The sequence below is a fragment of the Copadichromis virginalis genome, linkage group LG13, assembly GCF_057382275.1.
Source record: "Copadichromis virginalis isolate Kocher_CV1m ecotype Utaka linkage group LG13, C_Virginalis_male_GT1.1, whole genome shotgun sequence".
Classification (NCBI taxonomy): Eukaryota; Metazoa; Chordata; class Actinopteri; order Cichliformes; family Cichlidae; genus Copadichromis; species Copadichromis virginalis.
In genome coordinates, this window is record NC_140630.1 from 1,277,699 (window position 1) to 1,304,295 (window position 26,597).

Consider the following 26,597-nt stretch of genomic DNA (forward strand, 5'->3'; position numbering starts at 1 on the left):
GGCCTCCAGCACAGATGTGTATATACTGCTGCACAGCTGTTTTAGGGGGTTTATGTTTTTCTGGAGGTGTGGTCCTTGATCAGCTGCAAAACAGCCCGTTTCAGTTTAAGCTTTGTTTTTAATAAATGCTTGAAAAAACGTTTTGTCTCCCTCCATTTCTTCTTGTTGAAGCTTGTTGAGATCCAACCATGAAAAATATCATTTTTTGCCATTTTTAGGTGGTCTTAAACCTTTGATGGGGACGTTTAAAGGTGGGATGAAGCTCAGCGGTGCAGAAGAAATCTCATCATTCTGTCTCACACTGGCTCCAAACCTTCCCTAAGTGTCAGAGCGTGTTCAGATTGAATGAGTGAAAAGGTCGCAGCACGAGATTCACACGTTTGTCACAATCAGAACAAAAATGTAAAAGCTGTTTGCAGTGACCCGTCCCATTAAGGGACAACTGGAACCAGTTACAATGAAATTAACCAAGGAAAACTTTACTGAGGAGAAACATTAGTAGAAAAGATAAAGTCTGATAGCACAGCTGACCTCTTATCATCAACCAGGCTTATCAGGAGCTACAGGAACACTTGTATGTTGGAGCAGCAGTTTATCGGCAGCTGACAGGAAGAGGCTGGATAAAGTCATCAGGAAGGCCAGCTCTGTGCTGGGATGCACCCTGGACCCAGTGCAGGTGCTGGGAGACAGGAGGACTCTGGCCAAAATAACATCTCTGATGGACAGAGTCTCCCAACATTTACATGCATGTAGATGTTGCTGCAGAGCTGCTGCAGAGACAGACTGCTGCGTCCTCGATGCATGAAGGAGCGTTTCTGCAGCTCCTTCCTCCCTGCAGCTGCCAGACTGCACAATCAGAACTGCTCCCAACAAACAGATGTTTACATCAGTGCTGTAACTTTCACTATTTTATCAACCGATTCACACGACAACCAGGTCGGCCTCTTATCTGTAGTTATTTAATGTAATAACAGTGCAGTACTCTGGTAACTGCTGTCCTTGATGTAAAAATGTAAAAGAAATGTGCATGTTTGTGTGCTGTTTGTTTGTATGTGTGTCTTTGTGGCTGCTGTTACAACCAGATTTCCCCTTGTGGCACAATTAAAGGATTATTCTGTTCTAAGTGCAAATTTAACAGCAAAATCAAAACGCAGCAGCAATGGAATATATTTTATTGCAGCCATGAAAAAGCGTGTCAACTGCAGAACAATGCATGTTATCATTCCCCCCCAGCATAATTCAAAATAAAAAAAGCATTTGCACTCTCTGTTGCTGACATATGAAATTTGAATAAAACATAAAAACATGCTTTCAGCTTCATGGATTATGATGAGTCCGTCCTATGAAAGTCCTCCTGGGCACATCCAGGTTCAAAAAGCATCCTTTGATTTTAGCTCAGACCTCACAGGACCGTCACTCAAACTGACCCACAGGAAGGAGAAAAGAAGAGCAGAGGACGAATACCCGTCTCAGCCTGCAGCACGATCACTGCAGTCGCTCGTTAGCAGCAGCCGAAGCAGCCTGACCCTGTTGGCGACCCTGAACATGCTGCCTGTCTCCCTCTTCTGGCAGTCAGATCTAAGTATCTTACCTGATACTTTGCGAGCCCCGTTTGTCGGCACCAGTCTTGCTCCCTCTGGCACATCTGTACCAATGCAGGAACGCTGCCCCTGAAAACTCCAGCATACAGCCAAATTACAACCTTTAAGGCCCTCGCTGCAGCTTTATTGGTCGGACATATTTGTAGTTTCTTTAAAATCAAGGCAGCAGCATAAAAACATGAGAAAAGAAAAGCGCGTGTACACTGAACAGCATCTGTAATAACACTGAGGCACTTTGATCTCAGCCCACTCCAGGAACAGCACATCTGCAACATGTTGACAGCTGAACCAATGAGAGCCCTTTCAGACTGGTCACAGATTAACATCAGTGGAAGACCGTGATATTCAGCAACAACAAACCCAGTTTGAACTTCTGATATTCTCCCACAGTCACAGCAGAAGTCCGCCGTGACTGCAGCGTGGCACAAACTCTCGGTGCACAATCGGTACATGTGAGAACCAACCGTTGATATTGCGCAGCATGGAGCACAGCACGTATAAGCCCAGATAAAAGCAGAGCGCGGACTGAGAGTCCCTCTCTGTGAGCACTCGCTCGCTGCAGCTACGAATCAAAGTAAAGACAAACGTAAAAATGGAAACAGGCTCTTCTGGGGAAAGGTTCACGGCCCTCCCCTACTCCTCCTCTTCCTCGTCATCATCCTCATCGTGGCAGTGGGTAATCTCCTGCGGGGCTTGAGGAAAGAAATGCGGCGGCTGGATCTCACTGATGGATCGGGTCAGCTGGTGTCTTTTGCACTCGATCTCCTTAAAGTCGACGTCGTGGCGGTCTCTTGTGGCCAGCGGCGACTCCATGTCCATGATGTTGACGTGTGTGTGTTCCACTGTGGATTCATGAGGCATCTGGGAGGGACACGGTTCAGTGAGTGACAGAAATCAAGAATCACTTTCTCGTCTCTAACAACGACCCCCATGGGGTGTGGGTGGGCACGGGGGGGTCTTTATACTCGACATAAATGGTTGCCTAAGTATTAAATGTCTAACGTACTGAACTGAACCCACCGATAGACCTTCGTGTGAATCTGAAACTCCTGAGAGCTTTTCGACTCACTGCATTCACAACTATGGGTGTAGGTTTCTCACCAGCACGTGTGCAGCTCTGAACAGGTAGCTGAAGGGGTAGTAGAGCAGGTTGATGAAGGAGGCAGCGTACAGGTCAGCGTAGCGCATCACCTGGGAGGCGAACAGAGTCTGCCGGGATCCGCTCCGAAACAGACTTCCCATCATGCCGTAACACATGTCCATGTCATGAGTCACTTTCTGAAAAGGTCACAAACATGCACAGTCACGTCAGACTCGCTGGTGCTGCAGAGTCAAAGGTCCCAGCTGCTGTTAGCATCAAACCAGTAGGATACGCAGTTCCTCATCCCAGCATTATGGAGCAGGTGGTGTGATGCCCAAGACAACACCAGTTGGTAACAGTACAGTAATATGTTGGTTACTCTATGATAACCTCCTGCTTATTCTATTGGCTGCTCTCTTTAGAGTTCACCACAGGAGAGCATCCTCCTCTGCGTACGTCCATACCAGCTCAACCCCTCAGCCTGTCCCTCTCATACTGGTTTCTAATCCTTCCCATCTGGATCACTTCTAATAAAAATCGAAGCATATTCAGCTCTGCAGCTCGTCCTCCTGTCTTTCAGTGATGTCTAGTTTGGAGACCAAACCTATTGTGATTGGTCACTTAAGTTATGTATATACAGTAGCTTGCAAAAGTATTTGGCCCCCTTGAACTTTCCCACATTTTGTCACATTACAGCCACAAACATGAATCAATGTTGTTGGAATTCCAGGTGAAAGACCAACACAAAGTGGTGCACACGTGAGAAGTGGAACGAGAATCAGACATGACTCCAAACATGTTTTACAAATAAATAACTGCAAAGTGGGGTGTGCGTAATTATTCAGCCCCTGAGTCGATACTTTGTAGAACCAGCTTTTGCTGCAGTTCCAGCTGCCAGTCTTTTAGGGTCTGTCTCTACCAGCTGTGCACATCTACAGACTGAAATCTTTGCCCATTCTTCTTTGCAGAACAGCTGCACAGCTGCTCTGTGACGGCCTCAGAGGTTGTCTAAGAGAACATTGGGAGCAACAACACCATGAAGTCCAAAGAACACAGCAGACAGGTCAGGGATAAAGTTATTTAAATTTAACGCAGGCTTAGGCTACAAAAACATTTCCCAAGCCTTGAACATCCCACGGAGCACTGTTCAAGCCATCATTCAGAAATGGAAGGAGCATGGCACAACTGTAAACCTACCAAGACAAGGCCGTCCACCTAAACTCACAGGCCGAACAAGCAGAGCGCTGATCAGAAATGCAGCAAGAGGCCCATGGTGACTCTGGACGAGCTGCAGAGATCTACAGCTCAGGTGGGGGAATCTGTCCATAGGACAGCTATTAGTCGTGCACTGCACAAAGTTGGCCTTTATGGAAGAGCGGCAAGAAGAAAGCCATTGTTAACAGAAAACCATAAGAAGTCCCGTTTGCAGTTTGCCACAAGCCATGTGGGGACACAGCAAACATGTGGAAGAAGCTGCTCTGGTCAGATGAGACCAAAATACAAAACGCTATGTGTGGAAAACTAACACTGCACATCACTCTGAACCATCCCCACTGTCAAATATGGTGGTGGCAGCATCATGCTCTGGGGGGGCTTCTCTTCAGCAGGGACAGGGAAGCTGGTCAGAGTTGATGGGAAGATGGATGGAGCCAAATACAGGGCAGTCTTGGAAGAAAACCTGTTGGAGTCTGCAAAAGACTTGAGACTGGGGCGGAGCTTCAGCTTCCAGCAGGACAACGACCCTAAACATGAAGCCAGGGCAACAATGGGATGGTTTACAACCAAACATATCCATGTGTTAGAACGGCCCAGTCAAAGTCCAGATCTAAATCCAATCGAGAATCTGTGGCAAGATCTGAAAACTGCTGTTCACAAACGCTGCCCATCTAATCTGACTGAGCTGGAGCTGTTCTGCAAAGAAGAATGGGCAAAGATTTCAGTCTGTAGATGTGCACAGCTGGTAGAGACAGACCCTAAAAGACTGGCAGCTGGAACTGCAGCTGGTTCTACAAAGTATTGACTCAGAGCTGAATAATTACACACACCCCACTTTGCAGTTATTTATTTGTAAAACATGTTTGGAATCATGTATGATTCTCGTTCCACTTCTCACGTGTGCACCACTTTGTGTTGGTCTTTCACCTGGAATTACAATAAAATAGATTCATGTTTGTGGCTGTAATGTGACAAAATGTGGGAAAGTTCAAGGGGGGCCAATACTTTAGCATCCACTGTATATACATGCATACATATAAACACTTCTCTCCCTCCCCCACCTCACAGTCCCTCTTCTTCTTGTTAAAGTCCTTTTAATGTGTCCTTCTCCAACTGCACTCTGCACCATAGTGCACAACTCAAGTGTGTTCCAACAGGAAAGTTGGCAAAACAAGGAAAAAACAGGATTCTTATGAAGGTAGAGCTATTCATGTATCACTAGCAACATCCCATAATACTTGCTGTCTTTGCACCTAAGAACATGGCTGCAGCAGAGCCTGCTCAGTGCTCTGCATACATACACAGGTTTAGTTTGACACCTGTTTCTGTGTCTGATTCACTAGATTGTAACTCCTGTCCGATTTTAAATCCTAGTTCAGGGGGCGTTCCACAGGAAAACTTTGATTGAGAACTGGGAAACTATGGAACTTTGTGGAACGCTGTATAGAGCCACACCTCCACTCCACAGTCGCATCACATCTTCAGGGCGAGCATGAATCTACAAAGGGTTCCCGTGCTGTGAAAGAGGTCATGCCTCGTGCCTGTGCCAAAAAAAGGTCACGTTTAAATGACCCTAAATGACACACACCACACACTGAGGAGACTGATTGTGGAACAGGTCCGGCCCATGGCCATCCCACTGACAGACCGCTTCAGTTCACCTGCCAGCCCAGACTACGATGCTCAACCGTAGCTACACACAGCGTGCTAAGCCAGGGAACATTGTGCTTTAAAGACCAGCAGGCCAGCTCTACTGAGTGATGCGCTTCCTCCACAGCATGCCGTCTTCCTTCTCTCACCCCAACCAATCACAGCAGATGGCCCCGCCCCTCCCTGAGCCTGGTTCTGCTGGAGGTTTCTTCCTGTTAAAAGGGAGTTTTTCCTTCCCACTGTCGCCAAAGTGCTGCTCACAGGGGGTCATATGATTGTTGGGTTTTTCTCTGTATGTGTTATTGTGGGGTCGACCTTACAACATAAAGCACCTTGAGGCGACTGTTGCTGTGAATGAGCCGAGACTGATGCCTCCGTCTGGTGGATTACAAATCCAGTGGGGAAGCGTACAGAGGGAAATTCTAACAATGCTGTCACTGTTCATACACTTCACTTTACTGGACATTAACTGTAGGTGCAAAAACCTTTATACCTGTGTTTCTGTAAACGCTGCATTTCTTTAACATGTCTTTAGAAAAAGAACCGACTTACATTTGATGCATTTGATAACAGAAGTGATGCTGTGCTGAGCCAGCCTCAGAGGAAGTTGTACCTTAATGCGTCTCTGCAGGGAGCTGATATCAGGCCTCTCGTTGCTGCTGCTGTCCATGTGCCTGAGGACAAGTCATTTGAAATGTAGTTTCCACAGCTGAAGGTTGAAGCTTCTGCACTGATCTTTCTGTTAACAGCTCGAAATGATTCCTGGTTAAAGGCAATATAATATATTTAGGTTTGTTACATCTGTGCTCGATACCTGCCCAACCTCCCAGGCTACCTACACTGGTTCTTATATTTAACTTTGCATTTTATGCTGTGCCGCTGCTACTACAAGACAATGCTGCTGGAGGCTTGTAGCCTCAGACTCACACTTTGTTCATCTGTCATCAATATACTTGTTTGCTGTGATCGGTGGTAAAACACTCAACATTTCTTTCTGTATTGCTGTAAATATCAGTGTTGCAGATATAACTCTGAGCCCACAACATGTTTTCTTGTTGTTTTTAAATTGCTTATCAGACAAAAGAAGAACCTTACTTGTAAAACTCTGCCAGAAAACAGTCCAGTGACTGAAGTTCTTCAAATAAGGCTAGAAAACAAAACAGTGTCAGTTTATTTCCTTCACAGAGTTATCAGTGAAATCTTTACTGTTCACACTTCCACAGACAGGTAACGTAGTACAGCTGAGCTATTCCACAGACCACACACCAACGATGGACACAGGCACTGAATCTACAGTTTGAAACATCAGAATACTTCATTCATCACGGCCTCATCGATGCTTCAAAGGCACGCGCACGACTGATGGGCTGAGGTGGTGCCGAGCTGCCTACTCAACATTTAACATGAATTAAATATTAACAGTAATTATTTTGTTTAAATGAACAAACTGTATAAAAGCTTGCACTCATACATACTTAGCACGGGAACTGTGATTATTTCTTTGTTGCAGCAACGCTCCTTGGAAATCAATCTTAAACTGTGGGAATGTTTCCGTGCACGGAGCCACATTTGGAAGCACAATGCATCTGTGGGCCGGACAGCAGACGAGTGTGTGAGCTGAACCCATGAACATACCAAATCTTTCCTGTCACAGTTTAAACCTCCGGTACCCGGGCGCTGAGGCGCCTGCTGCACCGGTCAGCTGGTATCTGATCTGCACAGAGCTGCAGTTCTGGCCTCGCTGCCTGTTTGCGCCGCTGTCGGCAACATGTACTTACTGAAACCTGAACATGTGCAGAACGTTATGTTCAGTGATGAGTTCAGTTCTGCCTACTGCAGCTGGATCGTAGGTTCAAAGGTGGAGAATGCTGGAGCGACTGCTGCAACATCAGGTGGCGGCAGCATCTCCCTCGCTGGAAACAGGTTTGTCGTGATTGGAGGCAATTTCAGTGCAGAGGGATGTGAAGAGAAGAGCCAGTGGCAAACCTACGTGTCCATAGTCTGGGACCAAACTGTCATCCCAGGTGACCACACCTCTGCCCCCGCACGCCCAGCAGTTCATCTGTACCTGCAGGAGGAACGGCCTGCCCACACTCCTGACCTTCACCCTCTGAACACTTGTTCATGCCAGAGTGACCAACGCACCGGGGAATGTGTGAATTTGAGACCCGGGTGCAGCTGAGCAGTTTGTTTCTACACAGTCTCACCTTTGACTCTACAAACACTTTGCAACATCGACCTCGGCAGGAACAAACTGGCTTTGCAACGGTGTCGGATTTAAACAAAAGAAAGAGTCAAACACACACAGTTCTCCGTCTGTGCTGCCTGTAGCCCACAGGATAAACATGCTTATTCTTATGTGCATGTGCACACGTGTGAGCCCAGACTCACAGCTCTTGTCAGTCCACACATGCAGCTCCTGGGCCAGCTCAGGTATCACCAGGAACGTCCTCCAACCCTGACGCTTCTTAGATTTGAGAATGTCGCCAAAAATGTGGTCTCCGATGTAGACGATGTCCTTTCCTTTAGCGCCCAGCAGGTCACAGACAATGTCTGAAGAACCTGAGACACAAAAACAAGGACAGAAAAAACACTTCTTAAAATGACCATAATCAATCATTTCAAAACATTTCTCACCTGGAATGTGAATTATTTACAATTTGAGCCAAAAAAGGCGAAACGTTTGCAGATGGTTACAGAGCATCAGAGGGATCGGTCAGAAGGAGGGTACAAAAATGTTCACAGCACTGGACGCATGATGGAAACCAGCGAGGACAGCCATCGAACCACAGCGACAGAACCTGACTCTACAACAAAGCATCGGTCTGATTAAACTGAGCTGTTGTAAGCGCAAGCTTTCCAGGAACAACCATCAGCTTCAGGTTTGGAGCTGTGACTCGGCTCACACATGTTTGCACATCACCTCTGTTTGTTTCAGAGACGAACCTCTTACATCATGCAGTGAGAGTCACGGATTAAGGAACGAGCCCTTTACTCAAAAACAGGTCAGGACTGTAAATACGACAAAGTCCTGACTGATCAGAACATCTAAACATCAGATCCTGTCCAACATCAGCACAGCTCTGTTTTTGAAATTTACCTCCAGAGTAAACGATGCCGTGCTGAAGAGGTCCAGTGTACGTGCCGATCTTCAGCCGTCCTGTGCTCTGAAAGAAAGACAACACGTCACATAAGCAGCATTTACTAACTTATCTTTTGTGCAAATGAAAGTTCCTGCTCTCGCTCAGTATCAGCGGGCAGCCAGCGAACATCATCTGTGGGTTAAGCTCAGTATCACAGGTACTTTGAAGAATTTCCCCTGACATGAGAACCCAAAGCTCACAGAGGAAGCCCAGGCCAAACCACATCTCTCATGTCTTCACAGGCCTGGTGCTGAGTGAGCTGCAGGTCATCAGCCACATTTCAGCGGCTGGTGTAACTGTGTGGGAGGAAGCGTACACTCGGGCACCGGTGAGTGGCTCTAACTGCAGCACCGTCACAGGAACGGTCGTGTGGTGAAGATGCATCGAGCGTGTGACAGCACAGGACGTTACTTTGGAAACGGCACTCGTCATCATGCTAGTCGTATCAAAGACACGGCAACAACGCAGCCGGCTACACTCGAGTACACTCACAGTGTCGACTTGTCGTAGCACCGTTCCTTCCCCGAAGAAGACGGGCTTACGGGCATCTACCAGGATCAGGTCGAAGTAGGACTGCCAGGGCTGGTGGGGCGTGCCCGGCTGCAAGGCCATCCACACACACAATAACACATCAGTCTGAGCGTGTAGGTCAAATGTGTACGTAAGCTTTAATCATCCGTGTTACCTTCGGACCATGAGGGAGGTCAAACAGGTAGCTCATAATTTTCTGTAAGACAAGAGTTTTTTCATCAATCATGTTTGAAATTTTCCATTTTCACACCACAATGACGACCCTCCCCCCTCCCTCCCTCTCTTCCTCCCTCCCTCCCTCTCTTCCTCCCTCCCTCCCTCTCTTCCACCCTCCCTCTCTTCCTCCCTCCCTCTCTCCCTCCCTCTCTTCCTCCCTCCCTCTCTTCCTCCCTCCCTGGATAGATCAAAGCTGAAGGGAGAACTTGGTAAATGACAGAAGAGGGAAACAGTGTCAAAGACTGTGGGGATCTAAAGACCACAGCGGCTTCAACAGCTGTGAAGCTGAAGATGTTTGGCTCTGCGGTCAAACTGATGAACCGGAGAAGAAGGTCCTTAGACGAGAAGGTGACTCCAAAAATCACTTTAACAAAACAAATCCTCTGCAGAGGTGGGAGAACCTGCTGGAAGCATCTTAGCAGTGCTTCATGTATTAGGCACAGCCTACAAGGCTTCTTCCCTCAGCCTGCTGGGAGTCAAACTGCACTGAAAGCTCTGAAAGGGACAAAAAGCTTCTCCAGTTTAGTGACAAACACCAACACTGGTAAACATCCTGCAGGGAAACTGGTGGTGGCAGCATCTCCATGGCAGCAGCAGCGAGCGTGCTCAGAGTTGAAAACATTTTCAGCGTCACTCTGAGGTTCTAATTACAGAGAAAGCAGACACTCATGTTTGTTTACGATGAGCATCCAGGTCGAAGCCGCCTCATAGTCGGGCTGCAGTACATCGAATGACCAGCAGGTGTCAGTGCTTCAGCGGGAGCTTCCTCACAGTTACTGGAGACAAAGCTAATCCCAGGAAGTGTCTGGTTAGACACCCTGTTTCTAAGGTTTTCGGGCTGAATACAATTCTTGTGGTTTAACTAATTGGTGTTTGTCATCCAGCATCGATTTCTCTGTAGTAGAGATTTTTCTACTAATCTCTGAGATTAAAAGGTTGGAGATAAGCCTGACCTATAGTTAAACTGTAAAGGAAAAAAGACTAGTTTAATAGTTAATAAATGATGCACTAATTCGATGATGTTGTTCATGCAGCCGTCAGACTTCTTCATTCTGAGGTTTTCTACAGAAGAAGATGAAAACAGCTGTTTATTGTTGTGAGCTTTACCTGTGTGTACTTATAATCACTGTTGGTGACCAAAAACACTTTGGAGACTTCATTCATGCGACTCAGGAGCAGAGGAAGCTTCGGCTACAAACACATCAAAAACTGAATCATTAAAATCATTTCATTTATACATTTCTCAACAATATGTGTCACCACCACCACAGCTTCACTCTGTAGAATCGGAGCTGCTCCACTTACGTCCTTCACCACGTACTTCTCCAGGTTTTCAACGGTTTTTTCTTTCAAGGAGCCCTGTGACAGTAAATCAGGTTACTGAGGACATTCATGGACCAAGCAGGGACTGAAGGACGTGGAACTAGGACACAGGAGTCTCTACCTTGAAGTGAACCCAGTCCACAGCATCTCGGACATCCTGGAACATGCTCTTGTAGGACATGAAGAGGTCCCCGTCTTTGAATCCAGTCTCACAGCTACAGGGACACATTATGTTTACAGCGTTTCCATGTTTCTCAAAGAATACTATGATGATGAAACACTACAGCAATATCAGTCATTAACAGATCATCATCAGAGGAGCGGCTGCCCCTCGCTGCCTGAATCACTCAGCCTACAGTACCTGGAGTATCTGGAGCAGTTATTGAAGAAATCCACCAGGCAGGCAAAGAGGTAGGTTTCTGAGGAAAGGGAGAGTGAGTCTGCACCCGTTCATTGGAAAAACAAACCAAAACCAGCAGAAACACAGCAGTCATTGTTCATTTCTGCAGGATACCTGGGCACGGGTCACAGGCAGCAACCCAGGCAAAGCCCCCTGCTCTAGTTCTCCCAGCCGTCAAAGGCAGCCGGGAGCTGTAATCACTCCAGTGTGGCTCAGGTCTGCCCTGGGGCCTCCTCCCAGGCGGACACGCCCTAATGACCTCACTCCGGAGACATTCAGGATAAATACCTGCATCTCTACTCTGAGCTGTCCTGAGCGACGAGCTCTGGGCTTGGAGTTTATGAACTGCCTGAGTCATGAGCTGAAATCCTGCACACAACCTGAGTCTGCTGCAGGAAAAAAGCCCAGCTAACAAGTAGTCGTGGCGAGGGCGGTGAGTGGTGCACTGGTGCGAGGGCGGTGAGTGGTGCACTGGTGCGAGGGCGTGAGTGGTGCACTGGTGCGAGGGCGGTGAGTGGTGCACTGGTGCGAGGGCGTGAGTGGTGCACTGGTGCGAGGGCGGTGAGTGGTGCACTGGTGCGAGGGCGTGAGTGGTGCACTGGTGCGAGGGCGGTGAGTGGTGCACTGGTGCGAGGGCGTGAGTGGTGCACTGGTGCGAGGGCGGTGAGTGGTGCACTGGTGCGAGGGCGGTGAGTGGTGCACTGGTGCGAGGGCGGTGAGTGGTGCACTGGTGCGAGGGCGGTGAGTGGTGCACTGGTGCGAGGGCGGTGAGTGGTGCACTGGTGCGAGGGCGTGAGTGGTGCACTGGTGCGAGGGCGTGAGTGGTGCACTGGTGCGAGGGCGGTGACACCAGCAAAGACCAAACTCACTCACATACTGTTTAATAATGTTCCTCACAGCCGTATTTAGAACTCGTATTAGTTGTTTCACGTCTACAGTTTTCTATAAATTAACACGACCATCCCTCTTTCTTTGGCTGAGTGTGTGAGGGAGCTGTGGATGTGGGCGTCCTGTTCAAAGTAATATCTGCCTGTAACCAGTCAACAGCCTGTAGCCTCGTTTCTTCCCTGCAACAAAGCTCAGTGTGGTTAAACTAATGGAGTGTTGGATGCTGACGGACGCACGTGCTCGGCATCTGCAATCACGCTCGACAGCATAAACAGCCGTCTGTCTGTGGTGGTGTTTGTGTGGCGCTGCGAGCTGCAGTGTTTGTAACAGCAACCGTGTGAGTTAATCAAACTGTCATCGGGTCTGGTGTCGTTACACACTGAGCAGAGTCTGATGTGGAACAAGAGGCTGATAAAGATGGACAAACAAAAGGGCAAAGTAAACGTGAGAGACAGAAATGAAATCACATTTACTGACGTGTGAGCGGCTGCACCATCTCAAACAAAGCCGTCACCAACGGTCGCTGTTGCTGACACTAGTGCAGGAGGAGCAGCAGCAGTCCCAACAGGAGTCAGAGACAGACAAAGGTGTAAACAACACGACAGATGGAGAGGAGGCCGCTCTAAACATCAACTCTGCTTCTTAACACAAGCGAAGATCCTACCCTCCCATCCAGCCACCGCTCACTCTCACTCATGTCAGCATCAAAGGTACACTCAGCCAACGCTACTGAACATCTTTCTTTGCATACAGAGAAAGAACTGCAAATCCCATCAGCAGCTCTGCATACGTTTGGGTTTGACTCACGCGTCATAGACTGGATCAAGCAGTGTACAGCTGATCCTCAGTCTGCAGGGTTGATTCCTGAGGTCACTTGTGACAGTAAACGCCCTTGTCCTTGCACTAACATTATGCACAAGTGTAACAAACTGTTTTTGCTTTGCTTTTATTTGTTTTTGAATCATTACATAAACATTTACTGCAATGAATTTATTGGGGTATTTATAAAAATCTGCATGTACTGAAAGCTTTAAAACCGACCTTTTTATTTAGGTTGTTAAAGATGCAAGAATTTGTTTTTGTGTGAACTGGACCTGAGGTGATTCTGAGGATCACAAACATGTGAGCACATGATGCAGTACATCGAATGACCAGCAGGTGTCAGTGCTCCAGCGCGAGCTTCCTCACACTATCACTATGATGAGTCTTTAGATTTAAAAAAAAGATTTGCCATATAAGCTAAAATTAAACAGCAATCATTGGATATAAATTGAAACTTTGGATTATAATATTTTAGACAAAGCAATGATTGTTCATGAGAAAATATTCTAAAGAAAAAAAAAGATTAGAAATGGAGTGACACCAAAAAATCCACTTAATGAAATCACTTCCTGAGCACCATCAGAAAACTCCAGATTTCCGTTGTGGTTGCTTCTCTTTGGATTAGACGATCTACTGATATTGCTAAATATATTTGCTCAATCCAGCATGTCAACGGGATTTTGTTTGTGCCTAAGAAGCTGACACCATAGACGGTCATACCTCTACTCTTCTCCACACAAGCCCGACACGCGTTATATTTTCGACACTGCCTCTGACAGACTGACAACAGATGCTCCCTGTGGTTAAAACAGGCAGTCCCATCTTTAGCATGGAGCGCCAACGTGCTACCACCGATGAACCCGACCTACAGAGTCCCCATTAATGCTGCCAATGCAAACCCAGCTCTCACCACAGCTGTATGTAAATGGTATACAACAGCTGGCTGACAGCTGGCCCACAGTTAAAGGCCTTTCCCAGGTTGATAAAGCACATGTAGTCTTTCTGCAGACATGCATGTTTTGTTGTTTATTCTGTACTTGCTCCCTCTGGGCGATGTGCTCCGTAAACATAATGTGTCCTTCCACATCTTTGCCGATGATATTCAGATCTACCTCCCTCTGAGGTTGAACTGCAATGTTTCTTTGCAGCCGCTACTCTCCTGCTTGTCTGACATTAAGACTTGGATGACTCTTAACTTCTTACACCTTAATGAAAGCAAAACTGAAGTCATTGTGTTTGGGCTTCCTAAAGATCCCAACTTCTCTCTTGACTTTTTGGGACCCCTAACCTCCGATTGCACTTCTTCCATTAAGAGTCTTGGTGTTATTTTTGACAATGCTTTTAAACTTGATAAACAAATCAGCTCTGTAGTTAAGGGATCTTTTTATCATTTGCGGATTTTAGCCAAAGTCAAGTCTTACCTTTGCAGGAACGATCTAGAAAGAGTGGTCCATGCTTTTATTACTTCACGGCTGGACTACTGTAATTCCCTCTATGCTGGCCTAGATCGTTCCTGTCTACATCGCCTTCAACTGGTGCAGAACGCTGCCGCTCGCCTGTTGACCGGTTCAAAAAAAAGAGAACACATCACTCCGGTTCTCTGCTCTCTCCACTGGCTCCCAGTTGCCTTTAGGATTGATTTTAAAATCTTACTGCTGGCTTTTAAGGTTTTAAATGGCACTGCACCTTCTTACCTGTCAGAACTCCTTAGTACTTATCGCCCCAGGAGATCTTTGAGGTCAGCCGACCTGATGCTTTTAGATGTTCCCAGGTATAAATTAAAGACAAAGGGAGAGAGGGCGTTTGCTGTGGCTGCACCCAGACTGTGGAACAGTTTACCTCCTCACGTCAGACTCTCCAAAAGCCTAGAAACTTTTAAAACCGCTCTTAAAACTCACCTCTTTTCATTGGCTTTTAGAAAGGTTTAATTTATTTGTTTTATATATTTTTATTTTATTTTTATCAGCGAGGTGTTATTACGAAATTGTGTTCTATTGTATTTTTATCTGTATTTACTGTACAGCACTTTGGTCAGCCTTGGTTGTTTTTAAATGTGCTCTATAAATAAACTTGACTTGACTTGACTTTTATTATATCCTTTTTGTACAGACTGCATCAGGCTCAGGTTTGAATTTTAAGATCAGAAAACTTCCAGAGTTGCTTTGCTTACTTACCGGGGAGGTTAAAGAGAGTGTTGAGGATATAGAAGCGGTCTGTGTCTCCACGCTGGATGAATTTGTTCGGGTACATCTCTCTGATGTCAGGTCTGAGCAGAAATAGTAACCAAGAAGTAGCAAATATAAATACAAGCATACAAACCTCACAACATTATTATCTCCCTCTGCAGCGGTCCAAACTCTACACTGAAACCAGCATGCTTGTTAACATGATGCGAGTGTGGCACACAGCATGGGAAGATGTCAGGAATACAGGGATGAGTCCAAGAAGTCAGTCACAGGTAGAAAACTGCTGGCAGATTAAATCCAGTGTGCTCAGTTCTTCGGTCTGTAGCTCACCCAGATGTGCAGCTCATGAGCCAGACACACAGATAAACCAGTGTAGCGGCGTTTTAGCCACAATTAAGCTGCTAAAAAACTGAATGGCTTCTGGGTGCTTTAGCTCAGCAGCACCATCATACTAGAATCTGTAATCAAACTCCTGCCTGCCTCAGCTGTACTTGGAAGATGTCCACAGCACCTGTATTTGAGTTTTGACCTTCAGCACAGAAAAATTCATTGGTTGCTGAAGTAGAGAAATATTGACCTGATCCACAATCACGTCCTCGAAAGCACAACGACAACGTCAACAATCCCCCCAACAGGCTTAACCAGTGAACGTACTGGTGAACACCAGCGAAAGGTTTCGTGCTCTGAAGAAACACCGGCATGCAGCACTTCCTCTGAGCGGCGCTTGACAGGACAGTCAAGTTTCAACAGTTTTTATCACCTAAGCTGAATTTAAAGACACAGGTTTGTATAATTGCCCAGTTTAAAGCAAAGTGGGAGTAATGGACCTTACCCCTTCAAGAAGTTGAACCCATGCACACACACCAGAATGTTTCCATAGGCATCAACTTTGAGCAGGTTCCCATACATTGTGTCGAACACCAGACCTCTGTGAAGCACGGAAATAGGTGAAAACATAAACACTTGACATTCACCATTCGGTGCAATGGTGAAGTGAAATAATAAAGCTGGGATCTGTGAACCTACCTGGTGGGGAAGGAGGGATCGTAGACAAAGTTCAGCAGCTCCTGTGGATATCCAATGGATACCAGGCGCTCCACTGTCAAGTCGAAGCCCAGGGACTCATATTCAGGAGATTTATACACTAAAAAAGCAGAGAGACAAGCTCAGGTTCACAACAATCCTTCCAGTAACGGATGTCATTGTTTCCACCATGGAAAGAGTCTTATTCATACAGCGGTCCAAACAAAACCAAACTGTGTCTTCTATCGTTTAAACAACAAGCTAGCAAGGTCTTCTTCTGCATCGCGGTCATATCTCCCACGAGCACACTGCATGCTTGATGCCCATAAATTCAAACAAACACATTTGTGCTTTGGCAACGTTTTTAGGGATCATATTTATTTAAACTCTACATAAAACGTAGCGGTTCCTGTGGCTGGGTGGGGGTGGATATTTCCACTTAATATTCTGTTATTATTTTATAATGTGAATTCTAAAAGTTAACTTCACAGACTGATATACAGAAAATGCAAAAAAAGGAACATTTCAGGTTCCTACCGTCATAGGTTTTGTCTAAATATTTAAATAATCACGTAATTAAGGTAGACGTAGATGATGGCATTATCTAGGAAGTTCCTTCAGCTCGGTGCTTTAAATCAGTCGTGTTCTCTGACAGCAGATTTAGGTGCAGGGAGGGCTTTTGTTTACAGCTGATAACATTCTGTAATATTCTTCTGACGATAGGCGATATATTCACGCAGGCCACTTTCTGATGGGCGGGGCAACGTGATCATGCACGGACTGTTTAGAACACAGAAGAAGTCCAAACATGGAGGAACTAGCTGCCAAAAAATACAAAGTCGCCAATTTGGGAATTCTTTGACTTTAAACTGGATGAAAGAGAGAAACCTGAGGATGAAACCAAAGCGGTGCAGACGCACGGTGCCAGCAAAGGACTCGAGCACGGCTGACTTGCACGAGCATGTACGTGTCCACCATCCTGCTGTGCTCAGCTTACCGCAGCTAATACTGTGACTCACGCGGCTAAAACATGCTCGTTTTTCTGTCAAAGAATTTCTACGTTTTGTTTGGAGGGAATATCTGACCTTCTTTTCTTGTTTGTTTCAGTATTAATATAGCTATAATACAGCGTTTTTAAGATCACTGGAAGAGACATTTTGATTTTTAACTTTTTGTTTAATTTTGTATTTGTTTGTTGGGTCGAGTGTGTCAGACAGATAAACACAGAAGAAGCCAGTTTCTCTTTGATTCTCTCCCACCATCGTTGATGGTCGACATATTTGTCCAAACAGTTTGGGATACCACCGCTGCACACATATATGTGGAGTTAAGGAGGATGACCTAAAATAAATAAGTGGAATTTACATTAAAGAAAAGACTCACTCACCTGCAAGAGTGTAATCCATATCAAAACCAAAACACTTGATCTTTTCCATGGCCAGGCTTCGATTAACAAACACTCTGAAACAGGAGAATCGTTCGGTCAGCGACTGCACGGCAGATGAAAGTGTAATGAAATATAAAACTCAAATGAAACAACACTGCTTACTTTTCCCACAACACACACCCAGACCACAGTAAACAGTTAACAAATCAGTCTGCAAGGACAGAAACTACAGAACAGTGCAAAGTCTTAATGCACGATGCAGGCCGAGCTTCAGTCCCTCAGATAAAACTCACGCTTGTTATTACCATCAGCTGGAAAAGGCTGATGATGTCACCTTGCTGGGCAGGTAATGTGATGCAGGACTTTCAAATTAACATCATACGTGTATCTACCACAAATCTGAGATGAGTTTGAATCTCAGTGACCTCGGCCTCAAGGTCAGGGGTCAGAAAAATGTCATCAGACTATTTCTTATATAAAAACTTTTATACTCTACTCGAGCATTTAAAGCACTTTATACTGCAAGCCTCACTCACCCATTCAATTATTTCTTCTATGCCCAACTACTTTCTAATGAAAACATCCCTTACTGCCAATCGTACTACACAAAGTCATTATGCAACGAACAATTACACGAGAGAAAAGTCTCCGTTTTGACTTTCAACTGCAGAAATTTCTGCCCCTCTGTTTTTACGAAATCAGTTAAAAAAAACAAACCAAAAAAACCTGGACAGTCTGAGCAGTGAGCTAGCGTGGTGGCTGTAGCTCAGGTAGTACTAACTGGACGGTTGGTGGTTCATTTCCCATCTGTGCCAGTCTGCATGCCAAATATCCTTGGGCAAGATAATAACCCGGCTTTCCGATGCATCCATAGGAGAATGAATGTTAGCCAGAAAGCAGTCACATAGAAAGAGCACAGAAAACGTTCCTGGGTAAATGAGGCAGGTTGTGTTCGAGTGCTCAGAGTAGAAAAGCGTTATAAGAACCAGTCCATTAACAAGAACCAGTCCATTAACTGGTTCTTACAGTTTAAGTCCAAAGAGTCGTGCTGACTGTTTTCGGTCTTTGTCACAGCTGCTTTTTCTTTATCATGTAGACAAACTGGTAAATATGTAACTTCTCTACACTGACAGTAGGAGGAGTTTCCCGCGATGTAAAAATGAAGCTATGTGGCCATTAGACTGATGGCCCATCACAGAATGGAATCCCAGCGGTTATAAGAATTAGGGCAGGACCCCCCAGAGTCTACACACAGGTGGTGCAGATAAAGATGGAGGCTTGAATGAGCCTGAGTAACATGGGAGAGGCGGAAACGGGACGGAGTTGGTTGCATGAAGGCATCTGCAAGGGAGAATGACGGGTAAGCAGTGAACATGCAGAGTAGAGGCTGACTGGCCTGAAGGCGGCGAGCAGGAAGATGATTGGACCAGCGATGTCAGCGATGAGCTTTACAGTGTGAGAAGTGGAAGTAATGTAAAGCTCAGATTAGTCACCAAATACCCAAACAGCAGACAAATGTGTGAGCTCATATCGTCCTCACTGAACTGATAATGTGACCTGAGCTAAAGCAGAAATCCAGATGTACCAGATCCAGTGTTTCCAGTTGATTTTTGCCATTTGCAGTTTGTTGGTAACACTGTTACCAGAATGTTCTAACACCAACATGTTGTATAAAGGCAACATATGACTTTAGCACATGGAAGCCACTCATATCACACAGGCTGGCTTCAGCTAACCAGCCACAAACTGCAGTTTAATAGATGAGCCAGTGGGAGCTCACAACAGAGAACCAAACTCATGCACATTGCCATCAACTATTTTCAACAATCCCAAATGAAATCTTGGATTTTTCTACTTGCGGAACGTGAAAATTGGATGTTTCAGGTATTATCCAAGCAGGAATGGGAAAAATCTGAGAGACTTGACAACATTTTCCATGAAGCAGCATCCAAATCCAAATAAATGTGTATACGGAAAGAATAAAAGACGTACAGATTAAAGGATGGAGATTCAAACCCAACGTCAAAAGTTTGGGGAAATTGAAAACATAAAAAGAAAACAGAATGCAATAACATGCAAATCTACTGAAATAAAACTACTGAACCCACAATTTATTAGTGCGCATGTAGATTCAAGTTAAAAGTGCTTAAGCAGGGCACCAGTTTAGCTCAGTTGGATGAACATGCCGCATGGCTGAGCGCGGCCGGCTTCGAATTCGACCTGCGGCCCTTTGCCTCATGTCTTCCTCAGTCTTAACTTTCTCTGTCCAATAAAGCCAAAACAAATCTTTAAAAAAAGCACAGATGAAGGGCCGTACCAATGTGTGACTGGATTCTACTTGTAGTAGAAAGTGCTTTAAGTGATTAAGTGACACCTGAAGAAGATGTCTACTTCGAAGATGATGTCTACTGAAGAAGATGTCTACTTCGATAAGTGCTTTAAGTGATTTATTGAAGTAGACATCTTCTTCAGGTGTTGCATATTTAGACATGACAATGCTAAATTGCAAAGTACAGCTATACCAGCACGGCAGCAGAAAGTACAGAACTGGCCTCTCTGCAGTCGAGACGTTTCATCTGCTAAAAACATTTGGCACACTGCGAAATAACGACAGAAGACACTTTTGGAACTGACAATAACCTGTAATTTTGGATTTTAGTTCATCTGATGTATAATAATGGAATAAAAGGATAAAAGGGCAGATGGAGAAAGAAGAGAAATGCAAATCCAAGAACCCACAATGAGAGCTGCTCTCTTCACAGTGAGAAATCCCAATCATTAATATTATGGAGCTCCATGAGCTGAGAGCTTCATGGAAGGTCAAACCACATCACAGACATCACAACTCAAAAGTAACGTCGTCACCATTCACAGTTTCAGTAACAATAGGACGGCATACCTCATTGCAGGATGGTTTTGAGCCAGATCCTTTGGAAAGCTTTGTAATAGAAAATACACGCAGTATTACCACAGAAGTGCTAATATTACCACTCCTGCTGCTCTCTGACTGCAGACAGTCTTTTTATCTCTTAACAAAAGTAATTAGATCTGCCTTCATTACCTACTATTCGTTTAAAATTATGAACATACAAGAAACAGGCACAGCTGACATTTTAATACAGTTCTGAATACATCTGAGTAGCAATATAACAAAGCCCGGGTCTGTGGTTTTATAAGTGACACATCTGAGACGAGTCAGTGTGTTGTTTGGTTAGAATGAATGAGAAGAAACAGTCTTATTTCATTTTGGTTGCTTGTTCTTATCCTTCGGTCATGCCAGAGTGATATCACAGGTTGAGCTTTGACTAAATGATAACGTGGAAAACAAGAGCTGATTAAGGACTTTCCTTTGAACTTGTACGTTTTCCATCCGAGTTCCTGCCTGGCTGAGAGCGCCTCAACAAAACCGACACCAACTCTAGCAAACCCCCGATGCTACAGCAGCTGTGCTAGGAGACAGAGACTCAGGATAATGACAAACTGATCAGACCGATATGCATGTTTTTAATCTGAGGTGACAGTAATTGAACTGTGAATCTACAGTAAGGTTAATAGTCCATATGTATAAGTTATAATTATGATTTTTAAAGGCCTTAAAAATCATAGTTATTATGCTCAACCATTATTTATTTGAATAATTAACCATAACTATTCAATTCAATGTTATTTATACAACAGTCGCCTCAAGGTGCTTTATATTGTAAGGTAGACCCTGCAGTAATACTGTCACTTTGATGCTTTGGATATTTAAAGAATGAGTCAAGAGAACTGCTGCAGCCGTAGATTTCTGTAAGACGTCCACTTCTGTTTCCCTTTTTTCCTCTTTTGCAAAGACTAGATCCTTCCTGTATTAGCTCACAGCTGACCGCAGCCAACAGGACGAGGCCTCTGTTACAGCACTGGTGTGTTTTTCTTCATGAACATGTCTGAATGGTATGCACTGGGTATGAATGACAGAGTAACGATTGGTAGGGCAGTGCACAACCTGAAGTCAGACAGAACCCCTTATTACAAGAGCCAGGCTGGCCCTGCTGTCGCCCTGCTGCTCTGTGCTCTCTGTTACAATCGGCTGATTTCAGTTCTTGTGCCAGAGGAAGAGAGCAGCGACACAGTGTGGATGTGACCATTACACAAAAGGACCCGAGAGCGACGGTGGCCCCAGCCCAGCGACCAGCCCTGAATTTGAACGGGAAACAAATGGATGAGGCTGCAACCTTCGTTTCTACTGTTCGTGTTTCTTATGTAGAATCACTGTGACGATCACTTTAAACTGTTGTTGGCTTTGTGTTCATGCCTTAGGTTCAAGGTTCAAGGTTCTTTATTATTTGTCACATGCATAGTTATACAAGTATAACACACAGTGAAATGTAGCCTGACACGCTCCTCGACATGTGCAAAAATTGGGGGGGGTTTGTACTGTTCAGTGGTAATTATGTTACGTGTTTCGTGTCATTTTAGGGAGACAGTGTAATGGATTCATTTCTCCTGGGAGTAATTAAACAATGTGCTGCATTACGTTTTAGTGTTCTGCGTAATAAACCCAACACCGAGCACAACAAAGACGGGAAAGACCTCCAACGTGCACAAACATTTGACCACGCAGCATGCAACTCAAGTCTTTGATATGCTGCAGAAATGGCGGCGGCTCTCCAAGCAGAGCCAATAAGAACCCAATGAGAGAGCGTGATATTGATCAGGGAATCAGAATCACTAAACTCTAATGGATTCCCATCCAAGACACCGTACATTCGTAAAATTCATGTGCCATGTTTCTTTAAGCTGCTTAAATGTACGTCCATTTTTTTTTTGATCACATATCCAATCTGAAATACTGTACTGTGCAAAAGTCTTGAGCCGGTGCTAGTTTCGTTACGTTTTATTTCCAAGGAGCCCGACTTGATCATTTCTTAAATGTGATTTTGAACAACACTTTTCACCCATTTCACTCCATCCAGCATTCTCACAGGAACGTTTCAGCCAGTCAGCTAAAACTTAGTGTAACTTGACACTGTGTCCATCTTCAAAATATTTGAGGAAACTGGACAAAAGAAGAAGGGGCAGGTCTAAAACCCATGTGACCCGATGTGATGTCATTAAAGAATGATGACACTGCATCCTCCCAGTCCACAGCCTTCTGAGCAAACATGCAAGTACGAACTTGAATATTTGGGTACAGAGAAAAATGGCTAAAGTCATGACACAACAGAGTAAAAATAACAAAGTCAAAGGTCAGCAAAGCCAAACACAGGCGCCATCTTCTAAATCTGGTCTGTTGGTCTGCAGGCACTAAAGCTGCATGAAACACATAAAAAGGGCAGCAGCGTACTAACGACCCAATATCTCGATGCACGCTGCAATAGGTGTAGGCTGCCGGGGATTCCCATGATGCACTGGGTGTTTCTTCTTCACTCACTATGTGTTAACAGACCTCTCTGCATTTAATCATACTTGTTATTAACCTCTGTCTCTCTTCCACAGCATGTCTTTATCCTGTCTTCCTTCTCTCACCCCAACCAATCACAGCAGATGGCCCCGCCCCTCCCTGAGCCTGGTTCTGCTGGAGGTTTCTTCCTGTTCAAAGGGAGTTTTTCCTTCCCACTGTCGCCAAAGTGCTGCTCATAGGGGGTCATATGATTGTTGGGTTTCCTCTGTATGTATTACAGTAGGGTCTACTGTACGATATAAAGCTCCTTGAGGCGACTGTTGTTGTGATTTGGCGCTGTGTAAATAAAGTTGAATTGAATCAATGGCCATGAGTCCCATTCACAGAGAGTTGGGGACGGCTACAATCACAATATTGTAAGATGGTGACAGATGTACCCTCATGGAATGCAGAACTGGTCTTTACAAAATACTTTTACATGTAGTCAAACTGTATTGAATTTATGTGTGGATGTCAGCACATTTTGTGAATAGTTTAAAACACTGTGTTCATGCTGTGGATTCTATATATACAAGAACTGGCCTGGGGTTGGGTGGCTGTAGTTCAGGAGGGGCAGCAGATCATCAACTAATCAGAAGGTTGGCGGCTAAAAACTGCAGCTGTTGCCAGAGGGTGGATTTTCTGCATTCATAACTCGCAAGTGATCAACATCCCCAGCATCGCTGGTTGGAATACTGGTTACAGTTGTGTAATATATGCTCCACAAACAAATGTGTGCAACTTTAGAGCACTCACAAACAATCTTAAAATTCACACATACATTCAGCACAGTCCCAAAACACTGGACAATGAGGTAAAAGCAGACCTGCACAGAACAACACACAGCATCCTGTAGCAGAGTGATGCTGACAGAACACAACAAAGACGGCCAGGATCAGGAGAACAGCTCGGGAACGAAGCCCGGAAAGCTGAAAGCATGCAGGTGCTCACTCCAACGTGGACTTCCAAGCTTGTTACAACTGCACACATTCTCCATGCAAACTATGCTAAAGGAGAGGCGGCTCAAGACTTTCACGCAGCACTGTGTAACTGCACATTTTATGAGCATCAGCGGACAGACTACCATCTACCTGTGGTGGGCTTCACGACGATACTTCTTCATGGCCACACCGTCCATGTTGGCTGGAAGAGCAGCGAAGTTCTGCAGACGGTCGCTCCACGAGGTCGTCATCTTTAACCGTTACTGACGTTTCTGTAAGAAAAGACACCGAATCGTTTAAACAGCCCAGCTGGCTCTTTGCGTCGCACCGAGAGCATTAACGAGGACGCTTCGGCGTCTCCCTGTTACACCCACGGCCCCTCACGTCCTTTAACGTCGTAACGCCTCAAATCTCACTTTTTGATGATGACCCACACCCTCTCACACAGCCCTTTTCCACTATCACCCACTCGGGTTTAGGGGCTTCCTCTGTTTATTAAGGCCATGTGGATTGGACTGTTAACGGCACATGCGTATTTTAAACAAGAGCAGAAGGCAGGTTCCGGTAAAGTTCAGCTTCATCTTACAGAGTAAGTTCCGATGCTGCAGCTGACAGCACGGCGTGTAACCACACTCCGAGCGCCCACGCACTGAGAGCTCCAGCTGCCCTCGAACAAAGTCACAAGTCGCAACAACTTCACAGACCAGACGCTGTTAAGATAAAACGCAGTTTTACACTTTATGCAGAGAATGACAAACAACTCACCGTCGTTTCTAGTTTTAACTTGGTACAGTGTATGGCGCATGCGCAAATCTTTGCAGCTGCTTCCTGGTCTTCTCTGTTGTTATTGCAGTTTCCTTTTGCACCGAATGACTTCACCGCCCTCTCCTGGAGCTTCTGAATACTTGGCCCGTGTGCCCGCCTCGACACCTCCGTGGACAGAAATGTACACGCACAAAATCTGCCGTAAAATCCACAAACGACAATGTTTTTCTGCTTTTTTCATAAATCACTGAACCAACTTGAGCCCTTTTTAAAATGATCAAAGAAAATTACTTTCAGGATATTAAGCCTTGAAAAGCCTGCTTAAACATTTCTGCATTTTAAAAAACATTGTTCTTTTTTATCTGTTTCTCTCAAACACGCAGTCCTGTGGAAGAGCAACAGACTGGTGTTGCGGCATGGACGTAGCCCCCAAAAAGGACAAAGAGAAAGTCCGCATCTGCGTGGACATGACACCGTTAAATGAGTCAGTGTGTCGTGAAAGATCCTCCCCTCTGTAGACCAAACACTAGGCATGCTCACAGGTGCGCAGTATTTCTCCAAGCTCGATGCTAACACGGGCTTTTGGCAAATACCGCTGGCCAAAGAATCTGCTCTCCTCACCACATTTATTACGCCTTTTGGTAGATACCATTTCAATCGTTTGCCATTTGGTGTTTCCAGTGCACCGGAGCATTTCCAAAACATGGTGGTGACGGAAGTGACAGCCGGCCTCGCGGGAGTCGTGTGCCACATGGACGACATCCCTGTCTGGGGATCCACGAGAGAGGAGCACGACATGAGACTCCACGCTGTCCTCGTCCGTGCAGAGAAGGCGGGCGTCACCCTGAACATGTCAAAATGTGAGTTTGGCAAAAGAGCAGTGAAATTATTAGGACTCATTGTGTCATCTGAAGGCATGAGTCCTGACCCTGACAAATATAGTGCGGCGCAGAATATGAAAGAGCCAAGCACCGTGAGTGAGCTTAGGAGCTTCTTAGGAATGGTGAACCAGCTGGGGAAATTCAGCCCAAACCTCTCTGAAAAAAAGACAAACCACTGAAAGACTTGCTTTCAAATAAAAACGTGGTACTGAGGGCACGAGCAACAAAACACGTTTAGCAGTTTAAAAGGAGAACTGTCATCCGCTCCAGTACTGCAGCTTTACGACCCAAACAAACCCCAAAAGATCTCCACAGATGCCTCTTCATACGGGTTGGGGGCAGTTTTGCTACAGAAAGACAATGACGTGTGGTCACCAGTCGCGTGTGCCTCACGATCATTGACAGCCACAGAGCAGCGCTACGCTCAGCTGGAAAAAGAAGCGCTGGCGCTCACCTGGGCCTGTGAAAGATTCAGTGACTTTATTCTAGGGCTACACTTTGAGCCTGAGACCGACCATAAGCCACTTGTGAGCCTACTTGGAGGGCAAGCCTTGGATTTGCTTCCACCGCGGATACAGAGATTCCGCATGCGCCTGATGAGGTATTCTTACACTATAAGGCACGTTCCAGGCAAAAGCCTCACCACAGCCGACAAGCTGTCACGGGTACCGCTGGCAGGCAGCGTGATGCCCAGAGACAATGATCTTATGGAGGACACCAATATTTACGTGGATGCAGTGCTGGAGGGCCTTCCTACTAGCAGCAAATACCTTGCAGATCTCCGCGAGCAGCTACAGTCTGAAGTTCTGTGCAGAGGGCTGGCCTGACAGGAACCAGCTGCAGGGAGTGGTAAAACACTACTGGTCAGAAAGAGCAGTTTTGAGTGTACACAATGGACTACTACTGCGAGGCACAAGGTTGGTCATACCTGCAAACATGCGAAATGCAGTTTTGGACAAAATACACGAGGGTCACCAAGGGGTAGTTAAGTGCTGAGAACGTGCCCGACAAGCAGTGTGGTGGCCAGGCTTAAGTAATCAGATCCGTGAACTTGTCCTTAAGTGCAGGCTGTGCATACAGGAGAGAGTCAACGTGAGGGAACCTCTTGTGCCCACACGTTTA

The 26,597-nt window shown here is 45.6% G+C and overlaps 1 protein-coding gene across 2 annotated transcripts; it reads right to left on the bottom strand.

The window, feature by feature from the left end:
* Window positions 1-1,155: 1,155 nt before the first annotated feature.
* Window positions 1,156-25,074, bottom strand: nt5c2a (5'-nucleotidase, cytosolic IIa). Of its 2 annotated transcripts, XM_085476808.1 has the most exons (19): window positions 24,595-25,074; window positions 23,980-24,101; window positions 20,366-20,404; window positions 17,467-17,540; window positions 16,083-16,200; window positions 15,889-15,984; window positions 15,045-15,136; window positions 11,122-11,179; window positions 10,882-10,975; window positions 10,743-10,796; window positions 10,545-10,628; window positions 9,376-9,417; window positions 9,183-9,290; window positions 8,648-8,714; window positions 7,939-8,109; window positions 6,643-6,694; window positions 6,161-6,221; window positions 2,703-2,879; window positions 1,156-2,462 (listed from the first exon to the last, which is right to left on the bottom strand). In XM_085476808.1, the coding sequence occupies exons 2-19, from the start codon at window positions 24,078-24,080 to the stop codon at window positions 2,235-2,237; spliced, it is 1,716 nt and encodes a 571-aa protein (XP_085332934.1). In that variant the 5' UTR covers window positions 24,081-24,101; window positions 24,595-25,074; the 3' UTR covers window positions 1,156-2,234. The 2 variants fall into 2 exon arrangements, with proteins under 2 accessions (XP_085332934.1, XP_085332936.1); XM_085476810.1 differs by lacking the exon at window positions 20,366-20,404 and having other exon boundaries at window positions 24,595-25,072.
* Between the last annotated feature and the right edge of the window lie 1,523 nt (window positions 25,075-26,597).

Coding starts and splice junctions, on each gene's coding strand:
- nt5c2a (XM_085476808.1), bottom strand. CDS start 24,080: ATGACGACCTCGTGGAGCGACCGTCTGCAGAACTTCGCTGCTCTTCCA. Junction 11,180..15,044: donor CACTCTCTTTAACCTCCCCG/GTAAGTAAGCAA, acceptor CCCTTTCCTCAG/AAACCTACCTCTTTGCCTGC. Junction 9,418..10,544: donor GTGATTATAAGTACACACAG/GTAAAGCTCACA, acceptor CTTGTCTTACAG/AAAATTATGAGCTACCTGTT.